The following is an 18,609-nucleotide window of genomic DNA, read 5'->3' as shown; positions in this document are numbered from 1 at the left end:
TTAAAAAGATGTTCCAAACTGTTTCATGTCCAGGAAAATATTTACAGTCTTCTTAGCAGCACAGATTTTGACTGTTCCACTGTAGCAGTGGGTTCGACCACAGAACAAATTGAGCACCTACTAACCACCCAATGCTCACTTATTGTAACACCTAGGAATCACATTTTAAACTGGAGGCAAAGGTGAACTTTACATTAGGGAAGTTCTTACAATGGATCTTCAGAAGCATCTGACCAAACCTCTACTTTCCAGATGGAAGAGACCTCCCCCATCCTATTGAACAGATATTCTAATGCACTTAGCACTGATCTAACTCTGCTTCCATTAAAGTCAATGGGAAGTAAAGTCACAGACTGGCATTCTCACATGCATACTGGCCTCTGGCTTCTATTCTAGTCCATCCAGGAAGAGCACAGACCAACTGCAGACACTTCAGGACAAACGGTATTTGCACCCAAAAGCTTGCAAAGAAGAATTTTTCCAACTATTTTAGTTGGTCTAGTAAAAGATACCAGATTTACCAAAAGAATCTTGTCATAAATTTGAATATATCCACATTTGCAAAGAGTGCTGATATTAACAAAACAAAATGAAAAAAAAAAAATCAAACATCAAAGATTACTTGACAACCTTCACAGTCTTCGTTGGATGATCATAAACTTTCTGTTGACTCACTGTCACAATGTCAGCTTTCTGTATCTGAAGACATTTAAAAAAGTTCTGTAGTGATTTAAATACCTTTGGTCTTCAGATACAATGATTAAATGTTTTGCATTGCTCTATTTTAAAACACCATAATACACTTGCATATTTGCGGCAACATGTATTTGAGACATAAACTTGAAATACTAGAATAATTCAATTCATATTTTCCAGTTTTTCCATTGGTTTCTACTGGTTTATAGAAGTTTACCCCAGTTAGTTTTCTTCCTCCTCATTGTAACACCTAGGAATCACATAAATAAGTATAGGCAGAGGGGCTGAGCGCTAAAGAAAATGTATATGCCTAAATATAAGCTCTCCACTTTGTCTCAGACGAATGTAAAACATTTTGGCAGAATAAGCTTTTACTCTGATATGACTCAATATAGAGATTTTCATGCTAAATGAAAGAAAAAAGTTAACTGTTAATACACGTTAGGCTTAGAGTCAGTCCCCTCTAGATAAGCTGATTTCCTCAGATTCTCTAGCATCTCTTAATATGCTAAGACTTTTAATATTTTGTTCCTTTGTGTTTCTAAATATTGACATGAATCTATTGATTTATTTTGTAACTGAATGGGGTGCCAAGAGAGCATTTTTGTGGAGGCAAAAGTGAATTTTACTTTTGGGAAGTTCTTACAATGGATCTTCAGAAACATCTGACCAAATCTCTACTTTCCAGATGGAAGAGACCTCCCCAGTCCTATTGAACAAATATTCTAAAGCACTTAGCACTGATCTAACTCTGCTTCCATTAAAGTCAACGGGCATTTTATCATTGGCTATAATGAGATCAGAGTTAAACCAATACTAATCACTTTTGAAAATCCTGTCCACTAACTCTGCCATAAACCATCCAACTATATGGCAGCACAATGATCTAACTGTCACAATTTGCTATCTGTAGGATCAGAGATACATGCCCATTACAAATAGATCACTTATATTAAGACTCCACTTAGCCTAAACTCAGTCTTTGTCCCTAGAAAATTCTCTCAGTGATTAGAGAGTAAGGAAATTTTTCATCCATTGGTCATATCCACATTTGAATGAAGGCAGCAATATATACTACAGAAAATTGAACTGTAGTGGTAATTTTTACAGAATGACTTTAATCCTAAAAAACATTTACCCTATATGCTGCAGAACTGAAACTTTACTGTATCGTGGATTGTTTTAAATTGCTTAATGAGTTAAAAACGTCATACACAAGGAAGTGAAAGACCAAAATCCTTTGCATAGGTTTTTAGTTCAATCAAATACACTACAGCAGGAATATCAAAATCATTTGGACCACAGGGACTGGCCAGACCCACAAACCAGCCCCACATGCTGGATCTGGCCCACACTTGCAGCGGGCATGCCAACTCCAGCTATAAGTGCAACATGCTGCATGTGCCCGTCCTGACACATGGTATATGGCACTTGGGGCTGGTGGTACGTGTGTGGCACCTGGCCAGACTGGTCCTGCACACTGGATCCAGCACATGGGGGCAGTATGTGGGCCAATCTGGACCAGCCCCAGATCTGGTGTGCAGGTCTGATCCAGCAAAAGTGCCACATGCAGCATGTACCCCAGAACGGTCCTGCACTGCGTGTAGGGTTACCATATTTCCAGTACCAAAAAAGACAACAGAAGGGAGGGGAACAGGGGACGGCGAGGGGGGGTGGGCTGTGAGGAGGAGAGGGGGGAAGGGTATATGATTGGGGGAGCAGTGTTATACCCATGCCCTGCCTCTGCCTCTCGCTCCCAAGCCCCTGCCCACCCTGCACTCCTGACCTGCAGCCCCCTGTCTACCTCAGCCCCATTGGTGCCCCTCACTCCCAACCCACAGCTCCTCGCCCCCTCAGCGCTGCTGTCCATGCAGTGTACATGTGTGCGTGCGTGTGCCTGTGCACACACACATAATCTGTGTCTCTTATCTAGGAGTTTGCCAGGGCCTGCACACAGACCACGTGACCACCCACAGCCAATCACCTTGCCCACTGCTCCCAGCCGAGGAAATCAGAGGTAAAAACTTGGACATTAGCTTGCATTTCAAAAACCCATCCAGACACTAGGACAGGGGGCCAAGAAAGAGGACATGTCTGGAAAATTCCAGATGTATGGTAACCCTAACTATGTGCAGCCTATGCAAGTTGGGCTCTACACTGCATGCAGGGCTAATTCAGGTGCATACTGCATCATAGCAAGCATCACCACAGCATGATCTGGCTCACGAGCCATACTTTGATAACCCAGCACTACAGTATCAGAGGCATAATATGGTCTCTTCCTGTATTAAAAATGAACCAGTGTCCTGAATGTTCCCCCCCGACACCAAAAACTCTTGCCTGTTAGTAACCACCCATTTTGTTAGTTTTAGCCCTTCCTAGAAGTGTTAACTCTGACATACAGGATTATTCACCTAGCCTTATGGTGCTGAGCATAGTACAGGGCACAAGAATGAAAATACATAAATAAGCAACAACCCTGGAAACAAAGGAATGTTATTTTATCACTCACTTCTTGTAAGCAATAAATGGATGCTTTAGAGGGCTGAACAGCTAGTATGCTTACAAAATATTCTTACATTCCAGACAGTGACCTACACTTATCAAATTGCCAAATCACATCTTTTTTGGTCTTTTGGATAAAAGCTATTACAGTATTAATTCAACATTGATATTTTTCTCTGTCATAACCTAAAGACATTCTATATGCTGCACTTGCAATAGGGTGAATAAGATGATCTAGTACAGGGATGGCCAACTCACTGCACATGCCACAAGTGGCATGGACAGCCTCCGTGTGGCACATGACAATAGAGGAGGTAGCAGAAAGCAGGGCAGCAGACTAGTCAGGGAGCAGAAAACAAAACAACATATCTGGCAGAGAAAATAGACTGGAATAGACTTAGCTCATGGCACACCTGCCAAAAAGGCTGACCCCTACTAATCCAGGAAGTCTTCTTTTTCTAGCCTGATTTATCCTAGGCCAAGATTTTCAAACCTGTATTAAGGCTTATAGTCAGACTTCTTTACTCAGTAGGTGCTGCGGGTGTTTAGCACATTTGAAAATAAAGCAACTCTGATTTCAGTACCTAGATATGACATAGGATTCCAATTTAGAGGTTTTATAGTGTATATCACCAGTGATCTTCATTTTAAATGTAAATGCTGGGCAACTGTGAGTGAGCACCTATTTATAGTTCAAACACAGGAAATAGCTTGACATTAAAACTCTAAGCTTTACCTACCACGAGGGACACAAAAAACCCATATATTGCATCAAAGAATGTGTTTGAAAGAGAGAAATAAAAGAATACATGTAGGTTAGCAAAATGTGGCCGACTAAATTAAGAATCAAACTGGAAGGGAGATCATAGAATTTATGAGGACTAAAGTAGGTTAAGCTAAAAGCAGGCATTCAGGACAGTGAACAAATTATGACCTTCCCCACAAATCAGTCTCTATCTGATTTTAGTCAAAGGGATTTTTATGATCTTAATCCAACAACAGTAGAGGGATTAAATTTACTTCTTCTCAATAAAACATTTTAATTTCTATCTAAAAATAAAAGTCTGACAATAATTATGATAATGCCTCATATTTTTTTTCCACTTGATAACATAAATATGTTGGTAGAACTTAGAAGGTAATATCCAAAATTGTAAGAAAAATGTAAAGAACAGTAGGAAGAGAGGAGTCAGTGCAGGATGTCTCTCCATTCCTAAAAGCATGCCCAAAGTACATCACCAAATTTACCCAGTGCTCTCCTCCCAATAATCTTATCTTTTTCTCAAGTTTCACATTTATCACTTAACATGTTCTTCTAGCCAAATTCACTTTCAGTGCTCTCTGTAACATGAGATGCCAGGGATCCACTCCAATCAGCTAACTGGTCTAAACAGTCAGCATAGCAGTCCTTACTAGTGTTGATAGCTGTTTAGCTGTTAGGTTTATCAGTGGAAAAAAAAAGAAATGAGACCCCTGTGAAGAAGAAGTAGCATCTGTTTGTGGAGGGTAGAGCACTTGAGACTTCAATTTATCCCCCATTTTATAGACAAAATTTATCACCCCCTCCCAAAGATGTACAACAGTTCAGTGCTTAAGTCCCCATTAATGAACATTGCAGACTTCACAAGCTACACCCTGTTACCCCTTATTAACCCCCCTTTTTCTAAGACAGCTAAGCAAAAGCCTAACAATGAAACAGAATAAAAAGCAGCCATTAAACTGGATCCTTTGTAGTCATGGCATGGTAGAGAGACATAGTTTTTCTGGATGCCTTTTTCATACAGAGAGAAGGAAGCCCCAGGCAAACCCATCCTGATGTACCTTTCTGTGGCAGATGATACTATTTGCCACAAAATATTCCTGGAGCATCTTCCAGAAGATGCAAAGGTACAAATCTTCTAACACAAGTCAGATCTTTCCCTTCAGGCTGAACCCAGAGAAGGTTGTATAGCAACTGACAAAGCCCTCACTCAGAGTCCCACAAGGCTTAATCCATTTCCCTATATTCTTCAACATCTTATAAGGCTGTCTTGGAAGAATACATGGGCTACAGTGCTGGCAGCATGTGGATAACCCCATTTCAAATCTCCCTTATGTTCTGTGTAAGCAGCCAACAATCTGCAGTTTACTCAGTGATTAGTTAAAATCCTTGCTTTAATGAAGAGCAGTTGGCTAAAGCTAAAACACAGGCATGGCAGAGATTATGCCAGTAAGAAGAAAGAAGTATTTTGAAATGTGTACTTCCTGTATAATCTCCCTAACTCCTAAGGAACATCAAACAATTATGCTGGTCAGTCAGTATAGAAAACATTTGACTTCACCACTATAGCCCTGGCCTGTAATATGCTTGGTTTCTCTGCAGGGATGACACATGTGCATTCTGGGCAAGAGTAAAAGCTAAGAGAAACCATGGCATACTCCATGGGGGTGAAATCTCCATAGATTTTGACTGCTAAATAAAGTCTCTGCTAAGAATGTACAAACTGTAATTTTTCAAAGGCATATAACAACTGAATTAGAGAAGGTTTTCATGGGGAAGGTTTTTATGGAGATACCCCTGAAGTGAACTGACAATCTGCAAGCTTTTTATTGACAGCCAGACTTTTTTTTTTTTTTACCGGCACATGATTTTACCAATATATGTTTTACATAATGTAAATGTAACTCATCTGCCAGGCCCCAGTTAGAAGGCTGGGTTTAAATTCAGGGGTTTAATATTAATCATAGTAAAAAAAGCTTTGTTGTTAGTAAAACATTTGTAGTAAAACGAATTTTCTTGGGTTGGCAACCCTGCTTTGACTGCAGCAATGGTTTTACAGAGTGCTGCCCCCACACCCTGCTCATCCCCATACCCCCAATTGTACCCTACACCATGCTACCCCCCCCAGCCCATCCTCCAGTGGTTCTGTTCCTCCCATCCCAGCACAGAGCCCCAAAGAAGCCTACCTACAACCCAGTAGTATTACAGACAGCCCGGGACACAGCAGCAGCACATGGATGAGAGAATGCTCTCTGCGGGGTGCTATTCTTCTTCTCAGACACCAGGTGGTGCTGCTATGCTCTACCAGAGCTTCAAATCAAGCTGTGGCTGCTTAGTGTTTCTACTGATAGCTAAAGTTTTTTTACTAACTTTACTGACAATTATTTTTAGCCTGATTTTTTTTTTTTACTGACAGTCAGTAAATTTGATGACAGTTAGCAACCCGGTGCTTTATCCAAAGCATGAAGATGCTAGAGTTGATCAAAGAAAAGGCTTCCAGAAAATCTTGACATGGGTAAAACACTGTGTTTCCCTTTTTTCTACTAGAAACAGCTAAACCACTTTAGCTGAAATAAATAACCAACAGCAGTTGCTTCCACCTAAATAGAAATTTTCAACCCAAATAGGCAAAGTCTTTCACAGTAATAAGCAATTTACAATGGGTAATGCCAGGCAATCTTAATAAGAGAAGATTTATCTTACATAATAGTTACTTACCACTCCCAAAACTAAAGCACTAGTTATCTTGTTAGCTTTCCCTCAGTAAATTCGTCAAGCACAGATATAGTTGCTTACTTTCAAACAAATAAGAAACTAAAAGTATTATCTTATCAATTTCTTCTATTGATTAGGCAGGGTGTAAAACAAAAGTTCTCACTAGTGTTTTCATTTTTCAGTCTAATGACAAAAAAAAATTCATTGCACAGAGTTAAAGTTACTCTTCAAAAATATCAACTTCAATAAACACTTTAACTTGTGAAAACCAAACCACCATATACCTGCTCTTACCTCTCCCAGGGTTTCAATTTTACCTTGCCCACAACCTGAGAGCCCAACCCCTTCTCCCTTCTCTACCACTTCATTTATTTCCTGCCCTTTACTACTGCTCTAAACCCTTCTCTCCTAATCCTCCTACTCTTGTGCCCCTTAATCGCTCCCAGAAGGTAGTGATATGAACTGCTTTTCTCTTAAAAACCAGTTTGAATACATTCTAAGTGGTGTGCTGTACTTAGGTTATGTTCCCTCCCCTCCACCGCCAAAAAATCTCTTTGACAGAGAATTGTAGCAGTGGGTTTTCCTTATCTTTCCACCCTCTCCATATTTCCACTAAGGGTCAGATTTGAACTGACAACACCTGAATTTAAATCAGATTCCCTGGTTATTGCATACCTTCCTATCCAGGCCAAATGAACACTGGCATAGTAGGAAGCCTTTCAGTCACTAATTCTGGCCTGCATAGTATAATGTATCTGGTTTGCATCTGTCCAGAGAACCAAACTCCTATTTGAAATATAATTTTTAATTTTGCTTCTCAGAAGGGGTAGTGGGTACCAAACACCAGCTAAGTTAAATGTCAGATAACTGGCGCTATTTTGGGTATAAGAGGCAAGGTTTGGTCTTGAATTGAGTGAAAAAGCTAGAATCTGTCAATTATAAGAAATAGCTGTTTTTGGTGTGCTGTAATTTAGCAGTCCTTTGGTCAAATTCCTCCAAATTTGAAAGCCAAAACAACCTGCACCACACTAAATTTTAAAGAAATTCAAGAAACGGTATGTGCAGTACAGAGGTCTTCAAAGAGTTGTCTTTTAAACAAATAGGTGTTCGCAAACCTGACTATACCAGAGCTTTCTCATACCTTTGCTGCAATACTCAGACTGTCACTCAGTTTGGGCAATTCATCTGTCTATACCACCTTGGTTTAGATGCAGTGAATGCTGCAGTAAGGTACACTGTGCCCACTCTGTATGAACCAGCTCCAGACCTGGACACAGGCCTGGGTGAACCAGGCCGCTGCCCAGAGCCTGAACAGAAAGAGGGCCCGAAAACGAAAAAAAAAAAATTACAATCGCAAAAAAAAATAAAAGTTTAATATGGCACATATATGTATACCTAATCCTGAGTTTTGATTTCTACAAGTTCAGTTTATATGTATAAATGGTAATTTTTTTCCATTGTCCGATTATTATTATCATTATCTCTGGTGAAGGGGGGCCCCAATACTAAAAATTCAGCTGGGGCCACCAGTAGTCTAGGTATGGCACTGATCAGCTCTCAAAAGAAAAGTTACTTAGCCACTGCACTGCTACATTACACCCTCTCTCTCTCTGGGAAAAAACTATTGGCACATGCTCAGCTCTGCACAAAAGCAGCTACAGTACTTCTGTACTATGTGCAGAGGCACATGTGGCATGCTTCTCTGTGGAGGTCTCTGGCACAGTTGTGAGGTGAGGTGGACATGCCTTAAAAGTGCAAAACAAAACTACAAATGAATACTTTGGTCAATCAATAACTAGTATCACTGAAGCATACAATAGGTCTGTTCACCAATCTAAATCTAGCAGATCAGTAATGACAGGGTGAAAAATTGTTGCTCTGTACTACCAGTATCAGATAAAGCACTTATTTCTATTATGACAATATCTAAACTGAGTCATGAATAAAACGGTCTGCAAAAAGTGACCTTGAAATTCTGGCACAAATTTCTTGGATTATAACAAACAAAGCATTCACTTTACGGCACAGCAAGGATAAGTTTTGCCAACTGGGCTGCTTTATATGCATGCATGATCAGGGCTAAGAGAGAAGAGTTGCAACGTTATCTTCCAAATCATAGATAATTTCCAAATGTTTAAGTGACTGAGTGCATGAGAGAACTGCAGCTATTTTGTAATAATTTAGGCATACTGTATCTTGACTCCATTATTGGGACATTTACTAATTAATACTGTATATTTATGTTCTTTAATTGGGGACTGTATGAAATTAAAAAAAAGCATGAAGAAACAGAATTGTTTAGGATACGCCTTTTAATTCTTTTGCAGATACCCGAGGTTGACACATGGGAATTTAGAACCCAGGGCCCAGTTTAAGAGTGTTAGAATTAAAAATCTGCTTCTGGATAGGTAAGGGCACATGAACTGCCTCCTGAGTGGGTGAACTCAGCAAAACCAGGAAGTACAGCTAGAATGGTAACTATGTTGCAGTGTGCTCTGGAAAACAAGCAGTTCACCAACCATATTAGAGAGACAATAGCAACTGAGCTGAACAGTAAGAAGACAGATTACTTTGAATACTGTAAAATGTTCAAACCTAATCTATTATGTATAAAAACATCTATAATACACATAAGAATATTGATAATATATATCATTATAGGTTATAATATATATACCTCTAGCGGCTTCTTAAAATATTAGGTTATATATATATATATATATATATATATATATATTAGAGAGAAAGAAATTCTGGGGCTCAGACTATAGTTAAATATATTCAGACTGTAGTTAAAAAACAGCCATTAAATGCCAATGTAATTAGTTTGTTATGCATTACAGTAGCTCACTGCACTTACATTGCCATCATGGTTGGGGCAGGACAGCGGTTTTCCTGCAGCAACAGCTGTGACAGTCTCCAAGATGGAGGACTCCTCAATGCTGTTTTCTGGTGTTCGCTGCAGGACATCCATCAGGTTAGTGATAAAGAAGTTGTTCTGGAGTGCTGAAACACCTTTCTCTGGCAGAATGGAGGTCTGGCGGCACACTGGGCAAGAAAGTGTTAAACTGTGGGCTGGAATGTAGTTCTGTAAGCACCTATTATGAGGAAACATTGAGAGAAAAAAACGAGTATCATTGAAATGGAAAGGTTTTTGTATTTTTAAAAGAATTGTTCTAACTTGTAACACCTGTAATCATGCCTAGTAAGGGGGAAATTAGTCATTTTCCAAGTGAAAGATGAGGATCATGAAGCTCAGGAAGGAATGTTTTTCTTAAACCTTTTCTCCTCTTTCTCTCCACCTCTACACACCAATATTTATGCAACTTGCTGACATTATTATGACGGTTTTATACCATCTGAGAGTGGAGGAAACTGCAAATGATGGTGTAGCAAGGTGGGAACACCCCAACCAGCCACAGTACTGGTCTCCCACCTGCTGCCCACTTTCTCTTATGCCATGACTTGTTGTTAAATAATTATGGTCTTAATTAGGCGGGAGGCTGCCCTTTGAATGCCCTGTTCTCCTGGGCCTATGTATGCAGCTCTAACTATCCCTGTACTGCATCCCAAGCCTCTCGGATTACATGCTGTTCAATCACTGGCGCTTGGCCAGGACCAACTAGACACACCGTTGTGTCTCTCTCACACTGCCATGTTGGTGGCCACATTCATACCACCCCTGTCTCCCCGGGACCTCTTATACTCTGTTGGCTCTCACCCAGTCTTGGGCTTAGCTCTCCGCTCTTCGGTCAGGCCCGGTGCAGTCTCTCAGGCATCTCCTGCTACCCCACTGTGCACTGATTGAGTGATTGCTCAACTGTGGGCCTGGCCCCACACCAGAACATAATGCCTCTTCCTCAGGCCCATACTCATGCCCCTCACTTTCAGGGTCTTTCCTTGGCCTCTGGCTCACCTTTGGCCTCAGGAGCCTGAAGGCTTACTAGGACCTTGCAAACCGTGTTCTCAGGGCTTCACCTCATTCTCCAGGGTTGTACACCCCACTGGGGCTCAGGTGCCCATCTGGGTGTGCCTGGCCCCATCACCCATTCTCCAGGTCTTACACCCCAGTGAGCTCAGGTGCACCCTGGGTGTGCCTGGCCCAGAACTCTCACTCTCCAGCGTCTTGCACCCCACATGGGCTCAGGTGGCCACACCTGGGCACACCTGGCCGTCTACTGCCTCTGGTGTTAAATAACCTGCCCAAAGGTAGGGGCTAGGCCTAAGGCACCCCTCCTTGCCTTTCACAGGGAAGGTAACTGGTCTGGCATTTCCTGGGGGCTCCCACACCACCAGGAGCCCCACCAGGTCATCCTTCCCCAGCAGGGTGCAGTTTCAAGTTATGACCAGGACCAAGAGGCCTCCTCCTTCCCCATAGCCTCTCCCTCACCTCCAAGTTGTTGCAGGAATAGCAGCTGTACCAGGAGACGTTCATTCCACAGAAGCACTGCCTCCAGCCCTGGTGCCCTGAACCTTAAAACGGCCGCTCATCAGAGACAGGGCCAGACATGCCAGCTGCTTATTCCATCTCTTAAAATGGCAGACACCATAGGCATTCTGCCATAGATGGACCAATGAGTTGATATGCAATGACAAATATGTTCCTATGCCAAATATTTGTGTCTTCCTTTTTTTATTTGGCTACAGATTTCCTTTTCCTTATAAATTCCATTTTAATTTACATTTTTTGTTTTAATACTTTACAACCAAGTGAAAACAATTGGAAGCGTCCCTGCTGATTTCAATGAGATCAGCATTTGGCTTTTGATTATATGCTGACATAAATCTCAATGAATCTCAAAAATTTCTCAATCCGTATCCATGTGCATCATTACACTTGCTCCAAGACAAAAAATAAACTATTTTGTAATTTATTTTTTACAGTATCTTATTTTTTAATAAGTTTAAAAAAGAAAACCCTAATAAACATGGTCTGGCACAAACAGAAAATACAGGTTTACAACTAGACTTGTGAGGTGGGATATTAGTCCCTGTGTTAGTCCAGCGGTCCCTGCTGTCATTACAATCAATTAATCTGGACGTGCAGAACTTCCTCTAACAATTTCAAGTGGTCAGAAACTCAAAGACCCTTCTTCAAGTGGAAGAAGGCACTTCTTCAAGAGACTAAATGAGCTACAGATCAAGTTCCATGTTGCCTTTCTCAGGAGGTACAGTCTGGAAAGCATATTTTAATCTGGAGTGACAAAACATGGCTGTGGCTATCCATCCTCCCTTTTCACGTCTTACAGTTCTGCTCTGACCATTCTTCATCCTTCCCCAACACGTCTCTTTGCTGTCTCTCCATTAAAGAAAGTTGCATTCATCAGCCCTATATTTGAGGAATTCCCCAAGGGGTAGATACAACCTCTTTAGATAACCAGATTAGCATAAAAGTGTTTCACTGACAGCCAAAATTGACTTTAGGAGTTTCTAGAGAATTTAGAATCAAGATACGTATGACATTCTGAGCAAAATCTTGCCTCCACTGAAATCAGTGTGAATTTTGCTACTGACTTAAATGAAACCAGGATTCCATGGTGTGTGCCTTCTACAAAGGACCTACATTATTTCATTCAGCTCACTATGGAAAACCAATACCATATTTGAGAGAAGCAATTTTTAACACGGCAAATCTAATTGGAGAAAGCTGGTTAGGAAAAAACATTTTTTAAAACTTCCTAAATTATATGCTACCATAAAGCATTGTTCAACTTAAATTCATTTAATATATGGAACCATGGATAAGAAAGTCCATCACAAACCAGATCTTGTAGTCAAATTTGTAGCCTGAATTTTTTTAAACTGATTTTTCCATAACTTCCATTTGTTTTTTCTGCTACTTGGTGGAAAATACAGCATCAATATTACTGCTTATAGCTAGCTACCTGCTCAGTATATTCAACAGAGCATAACAGAAATCAGATTTTTTTTTCAGATCTCCTTTGAAATTTTTCTACACCAGTCACCCAAACTGCAAAATAATGAGAATAGTTCATCACCAGTTATTAATATTTTATATAAGATGTCTAATACTTGGACATTAAAAAATGGGATAATTATTTCTCTGCTTAGTAAAACAACAAAGAAAGTTTTATTGCTTCTAATAATGGGCTAATCAATAAAAAATTGAGGCTATTACTCTAACATCCTTATCTGATTGCTCATCATTCTTATGGTGTTGCTGGTGCAACTCCATTTGTTGGCTTCCCTTGTTTTACTTCTTTTTTATACAGATAGCATAGGAATGAGATTTGAGGCTCTTTAAAATCTAAGGCAAACTAGGAAATATAGAGTTTTCAGCAGTATTACATGCAATGTGCATTCCCATGTCAAGACCTTTACATTTAGAAATAATGTCTAGAATAAGAAGCACAATGGATTTTTAAATGTTGTGGGCTTGATTCTCTTCTCACACCAGTGCATACGCACCAACTTTTATTTTTGCCCTGGGGGGCTGAAGATGATGCCACCCTCTCCCCCTGGCAACACAGCCAGAGCAGAGCTGAGCAGAGCCCATGGGAGGGTGAGGGGCAAATATGATCCAAGGGGGGCCATGGCCATTGGACCCTCATGTACTTGGCACCTATGATACCAGGAGTAACTCCATTAAAGTCATTGGAGTTGGACTGATATTGTAGCCAGGATGGTCCAGGAAAAATGCAAGAGTCAAGGTTTTTTGTGGATAACTTTTACTGGATCTTTTATAGGATATAGTTGGGAGGGACAAAAATGAGCTTTTAGTAATCTATTTTGGCAGGAAAGTGGCCAGAGGTGCTTCTGTCCTGGTTGTGAAAGAATTAGTTCAAGCAAAAGCACATCTATATCCCTCCCAAATATACAGGTTGTCCAATAAAAGGTATCACCCACAAAAATCCTTGACTTCTGCATTAAGGTCAATGGAGTTCCATCACTGTGAAGCCAGAGCACATAGAATCAAATCCACAGTATGCAGAATTTCTGTAAGAAAATGTTTACCTTTTTCTAGAAATCTTAATGTGCAAAATATTTCAGCCTTTTTAATGGGGTGAGACCAACCACAATTTTTTAATTGATGTAGACAAGTAATTTACAGACCTCTGTAACTGAGCATGGTTATGGCTCTTTTTTAACAAAGCACTTAGAAAGGCAGTGAGGGAAGGAAAATTATAACCTGTTTATAAAAAACAGTAATAATTGTCCAGACATTCTGTAGCTGTCTTCTATTTACAGTCCAATATGAAAAATAGCAAGCCATAGCCACATTTTAATCTTTTAACTTAACTCACATTTAATTTTTACAGATGAAGAGCACTGTCTCCAACCTGAGATGAAGAAGGGTCATTATTGATTAAAAAGTAGCTAAAGATCTCCAAGAGCTAAAGTCTATGATAGTTAAGTGGGGAAAAATTAGAGTTACAAATGGGAAGAAAATTCTCACCTCTCACAGAAAGTGTGCAGACAGGGAAGTACTTTAGGGTTCTTGTAACGGTCCAGGCATATGCTGCAGATCAGAAACTGTTTGTCAATCTGACGGACCACAGGACTTGGGATGTTGGAGCCTTCACTGGCCATCCTAGACCACTGACATATGGGTCCCGTTTTCTTCTACCCAGCACGGTGCTGAAACAAAGGGAAAAAAACCCCAAATCAACATCTAGCTCCAAATACTCTTCATCTTGATCTGGGAGCTAATATTTTCATTTCATCGACATTAGGGATGGAAGGGACCTTGGAAGATCATTGAGTCCAGCCCCCATGATTTAAATCAGAACAGGCCAGAATGAAGCCTTTAAAATGCTCTATTACGACACAGAGCTTGGAAATGGTTAGACATTTCTACTACACTATAAATAATAAGAACCTAGGTCAAAACTAGGGGTGCACTGATAGAGACTTTTGGGGCCAATACCATTTTTTAAGGAGGCATATCGGCTGATAGCCATCTGATTTCCAATACACAGCCCAGCAGCTTGAAGAGCAGTATCCGGCTGGTAAGTCTGTTGTGACGGAAGGGGCGGGAGAAGGGAAGGAGCCTGGCGGGGTGGGGGCAGATCAAGGCCCCTGAGGTGAGGGACAGAGTAGGGCTGGGGCAGGGGCTGGGGCTGAGGCAGGCGCTACCCAGCCAGGGGAGGGTGTGGAACGGAGCTGTGGTTCGTCTGGGGTGGGGGGGGGGTGGCGCAGCGAAGTGGGAACAGCTCCCACTGCTGCACACACCCCGGGAAGGCATGTGGGGGGTGCCCCTGGATCTGTGTGGGGCAAGAGCGGGCTGCCACTGTGGGCTGAGGCCAGGGCTGCGTTGGGCTCTTGCCAGTGGGGGGCTGGGCTGGGTTGTGCTCAGGGCAGGCAGCAGTGGCACTGGGAAAGGGGTTACTGGGGGAGGGGCTTCAGCCACCCCAAAATTCACCATAGCCCCCCCAACCCTGCCTGCCAATGCTGCCGCCTGCCCTGCCTCAAGCACAGCCTGGCCCAGCCCCACTCCAGGAAGAGCCCAGTGCAGCCCTGGCTCCAGCCTGCAGTGGCAGCCCACCCTGCCCCATGGAGATCTGGGGGGCACACACCCTCTATGCCCTTCTGGGGTGTGTGCAGCAGCAGAAGCTGCCTTCCCTTCCCAGCACCCCCTGGACGAGCCATGGCTCCATCCCATGCCTCACCCTGCCCTGGCTGGGCAGCCCCTGCCCCAGCCCCACTCCGTCCCTTTCCATGGGTGCCTCAATCTGCCCCCCCATACCCCTTCCCTTTCCCCCACAACAGACTTACCAGGTGGATGCAGCTGTCCACAATGCCGGGCTGTGCTACATGCTGCGCTGCCTACACGCTGCACTGCAGCTGCACACATGCACAGGGCATTTATTGGCCAAATTATTAGCCACATCAGGGATAAAACGCTGATTTCTGATACAGTCAATTGTCTTTATATCAGTGCTGATCCAATGTCGGACCGATACATCGGTGCACCTCCAGTCAAAATAGGTACTCTAGAGAAACATGTTGCAGCTGCATTTTGAGAAGTACAAGGTTGATTCTGATCCAACATCATTTTAAAGACAGGGCTTTGATGGAAAGGATTTCAGACTGGTTTGTGCCCAACCTTTGTCAAGAACCTAAAGCATTGAAAGGGCTTATGCTTGAAGTGCTTGACCTGCGCCTGACTCTTCCTTATACCTGAGGAAGAGAACTTGATGTGCAAAAACTTCTCTGACAGCTCTCCAGACTACATAGTTGGTCCAATAAAAAATATTACAAAAAAGTTTTGCATCTCACATGTTTCCTGGACCATCACTGCTTCAACAACTTTCCATCCTGAACTGCCTTACTCAGCCAAATTGTTCTTGCAGAAAATTAGTTTTAAAATAGTTCATATAACATACTTTCTTGTCAGTGCACGTAGGGTAAGTACAGACAGTCAAAAAGCCCGAGATAGAATCGATATCAATTCAATCTTCGCAGGTTAATCTAAGCTGTGTAGACTGAATCAATAAGCAGTGAACAGACATTCATTTTTTATTCTGGAAATGCAGCCACATGCCTTCTGCATACCTGGAAAGGGCGGGGGCAGGGGCAGGGGCTAGGGCTGAGGCAGGTGCTGCCCAGCTGGGGTGGGGTGCAGGATGGAGCCATGGCTCGTCTGGGGTGCTTGAGCTTGCTCAGCTGGAGCAAACAGCTTGGGCCAAGTCTAGCTTGCCTATCCACCCTGCAAGGTGGCTTTGCAGGGTAGGTGCAAAGCATCCCGGGATGCTGGGAGACTATGAGTTAACTTCAATCTGGAGAGAATTTAGGAAAGAAATTCAATAAACTGATGTAACCTAAATCAGTTTAGTCTGATACTGCATCTATCAATATTCATTTTAAACCTGTTTCACCCATTTTGAAAATAGTTTATGTACAATGAATTTCTGTTGTGTTACAGGTTTGAACCAGTTTCTTATGGCTTATGACAGCTTACATGTATTTCTGTCCCTAGCCATAACAACTAAGGTGTGACACATTTAGTCTCCATAAGGGAAAGAAGTTTAGTCTTCAGAGGACGTGTCTACACATGCTGATACAAGGCATGTTAGCTTGATTTAAGGCACATTAAGGGGGCACATGTATACATGCACGCCCTTAATGCACCTTAGAAATGGCAATTTTAGGTTATTTGCGAAAGCAGGTATAATATTTAGGTACAAATAGCTAAAGCACATTAATGCACATGTAGACACATTAAGGTGCATTAACAACATGTATAGACTGACTTTTGGCTAACTTAAATCCCACGTCAGTCCATGTACACAGCATTAATATGCTTTAATGCATGCATGTGTGGATGCAAGCCTAAATTGCCTTCATGCGCATTAAGTTAATGCACATTAAATTCAGGCATGCCTAAATGCATGTGCAGACATGCCCAGAATGTGGGTTTGGGAAGCATGGAAGAAAGTGCTTAGATATTACCCTAATAGATGCAAATTAAGAATGCAATCAGTTGGCTTAGACAGAAGTCTTAAAAGTAACAGACAACGAAGATGACACATTCCCTCCTGTCAGCAGGAAGCATGAGCAAATGCAGTTAGCAGACAGGGAAGCAGAAGGATCAAGAAACTTATTCAGAGAAAAAACCCCCCAAACTATGGCTGTACACAGACAGGAGCAGCACAGTCAATTACACATGTTCCCTTTCCAATCTGCATTGATGCTCCTTTGTCAGTAGATGACAGCAAGACCACACAGTCCTGTCCCTGGAATGAACTACAATAGCCATACAGATGTACAACAGGACATTCTGGAAAGAAGTGTTACTACATTTTATCCACCATACCTCATTGAGACTCGAAGAAGTGAAACATAGGGCATGTATGACTGAGACGCGAAGAAGTGAAACATAGGGCATGTATGTCTGTATGATCCTAGGACAAAAGACCTTCCCCTGCAATAAATGCAACATCTGTTCATAGCCTTAAAGAAAATGAATGTCCCCAGAGTCAAGGAGTAAGCCCATCCTACACCCCTATGGCTGAAGTCTGCTGATATTTCTTTTAGCAAAAAGAACATAATGGAGCCGAGGGGGTGGAATACAATCTGACAGCACAACAACAAAATTTGTTATTGTTCATAAACTAAGAAATCAGAAGTACACTTGGAATTGTTGCTCACCTAAACCAATGTCTCCAAGGCAGGTTTAGGGGAAAAGAAGCTTGGACTCCAAAGAATAGTATTAAACACACAGACAATGTACAGAAGGCTGGTGAGTATTAAGGACAGAAAATGGGGACAGGAAAAGGGCAAAGCAAGGCCAGACAAAAGACCAGTAGGTCAAGGGAAGTAATTATTTCCCCTGTATTCAGCACTGGTGAGGCCACATCTGGAGTACTGTGTTCAGTTTTGGGTCCCTCGCTGCAGAAAGGATGTGGGCAAATTGGAGAAAGTCCAGTGGAGGGCAACAAAAATGGTGAGGGGGCACATGACTTATAAGGAAAGACTGAGGGAACTGGGCTTATTTAGTCGAGAGAAGAGGAGACAGAGCAGACTTAATAGCAGTCTTCATCTACTTGAAGGAGGGTTCAAAAGAAGATGGAGCTAGACTGCTCTTAATTGTGGCAGATTACAAAACAATGAGCAATGGTCTCAAGTTGCAGCAAGGGAAGTTTAGGTTAGATATTAGAAAGAATTTTCTCACTAGGATGGTAGTAAAACAACGGAACAGGTTATTCAGAGAGGTGGTGGAAGCTCCACCCTGGGGTTTTCAAAACCTGGCCTGACAAATCTTTGGCTGGGATGTCCTAGTTGGGGATGGTCCTGCTCTGAGCAGTGGGTTGGACTAGATGACTTCCTGAGGTCCCTTCCAACTGTAACTTTCTATGATTCTATGACTTCAGTTACATTGACATATTTTTACACCAGTGCAAGCTCTCCAAAATGAAAACAGTAACCCAAGTTGTCTATGATGATTATCACACGGACCTAGGATTCAATGG

General features: G+C 41.9%; 1 protein-coding gene across 6 annotated transcripts in view; it reads right to left on the bottom strand.

Moving 5' to 3' along the window:
• The window catches only part of TRIM2 (tripartite motif containing 2), a 146,102-nt gene that overhangs the window by 46,914 nt on the left and 80,579 nt on the right, over positions 1-18,609 (bottom strand). For all 6 annotated transcript variants that reach the window (XM_090036429.1, XM_090036426.1, XM_090036431.1 and 3 more), the window contains exons 2-3: positions 14,094-14,275; positions 9,537-9,774 (exon numbers count right to left, since the gene is read on the bottom strand). In XM_090036429.1, coding sequence (XP_089892555.1) covers positions 9,537-9,774; positions 14,094-14,227 — 372 coding nt within the window. In that variant the 5' untranslated portion in view covers positions 14,228-14,275. The remainder of the gene's footprint in view (positions 1-9,536; positions 9,775-14,093; positions 14,276-18,609) is intronic.

This window comes from Crocodylus siamensis, chromosome 2 (assembly GCF_052110815.1).
Source record: "Crocodylus siamensis isolate JL-2025a chromosome 2, ASM5211081v1, whole genome shotgun sequence".
In the NCBI taxonomy this organism is placed as follows: domain Eukaryota; kingdom Metazoa; phylum Chordata; order Crocodylia; family Crocodylidae; genus Crocodylus; species Crocodylus siamensis.
The sequence above is the reverse complement of the archived record's forward strand: the minus strand, read 5'-3'. Positions and strand labels throughout refer to the sequence as shown.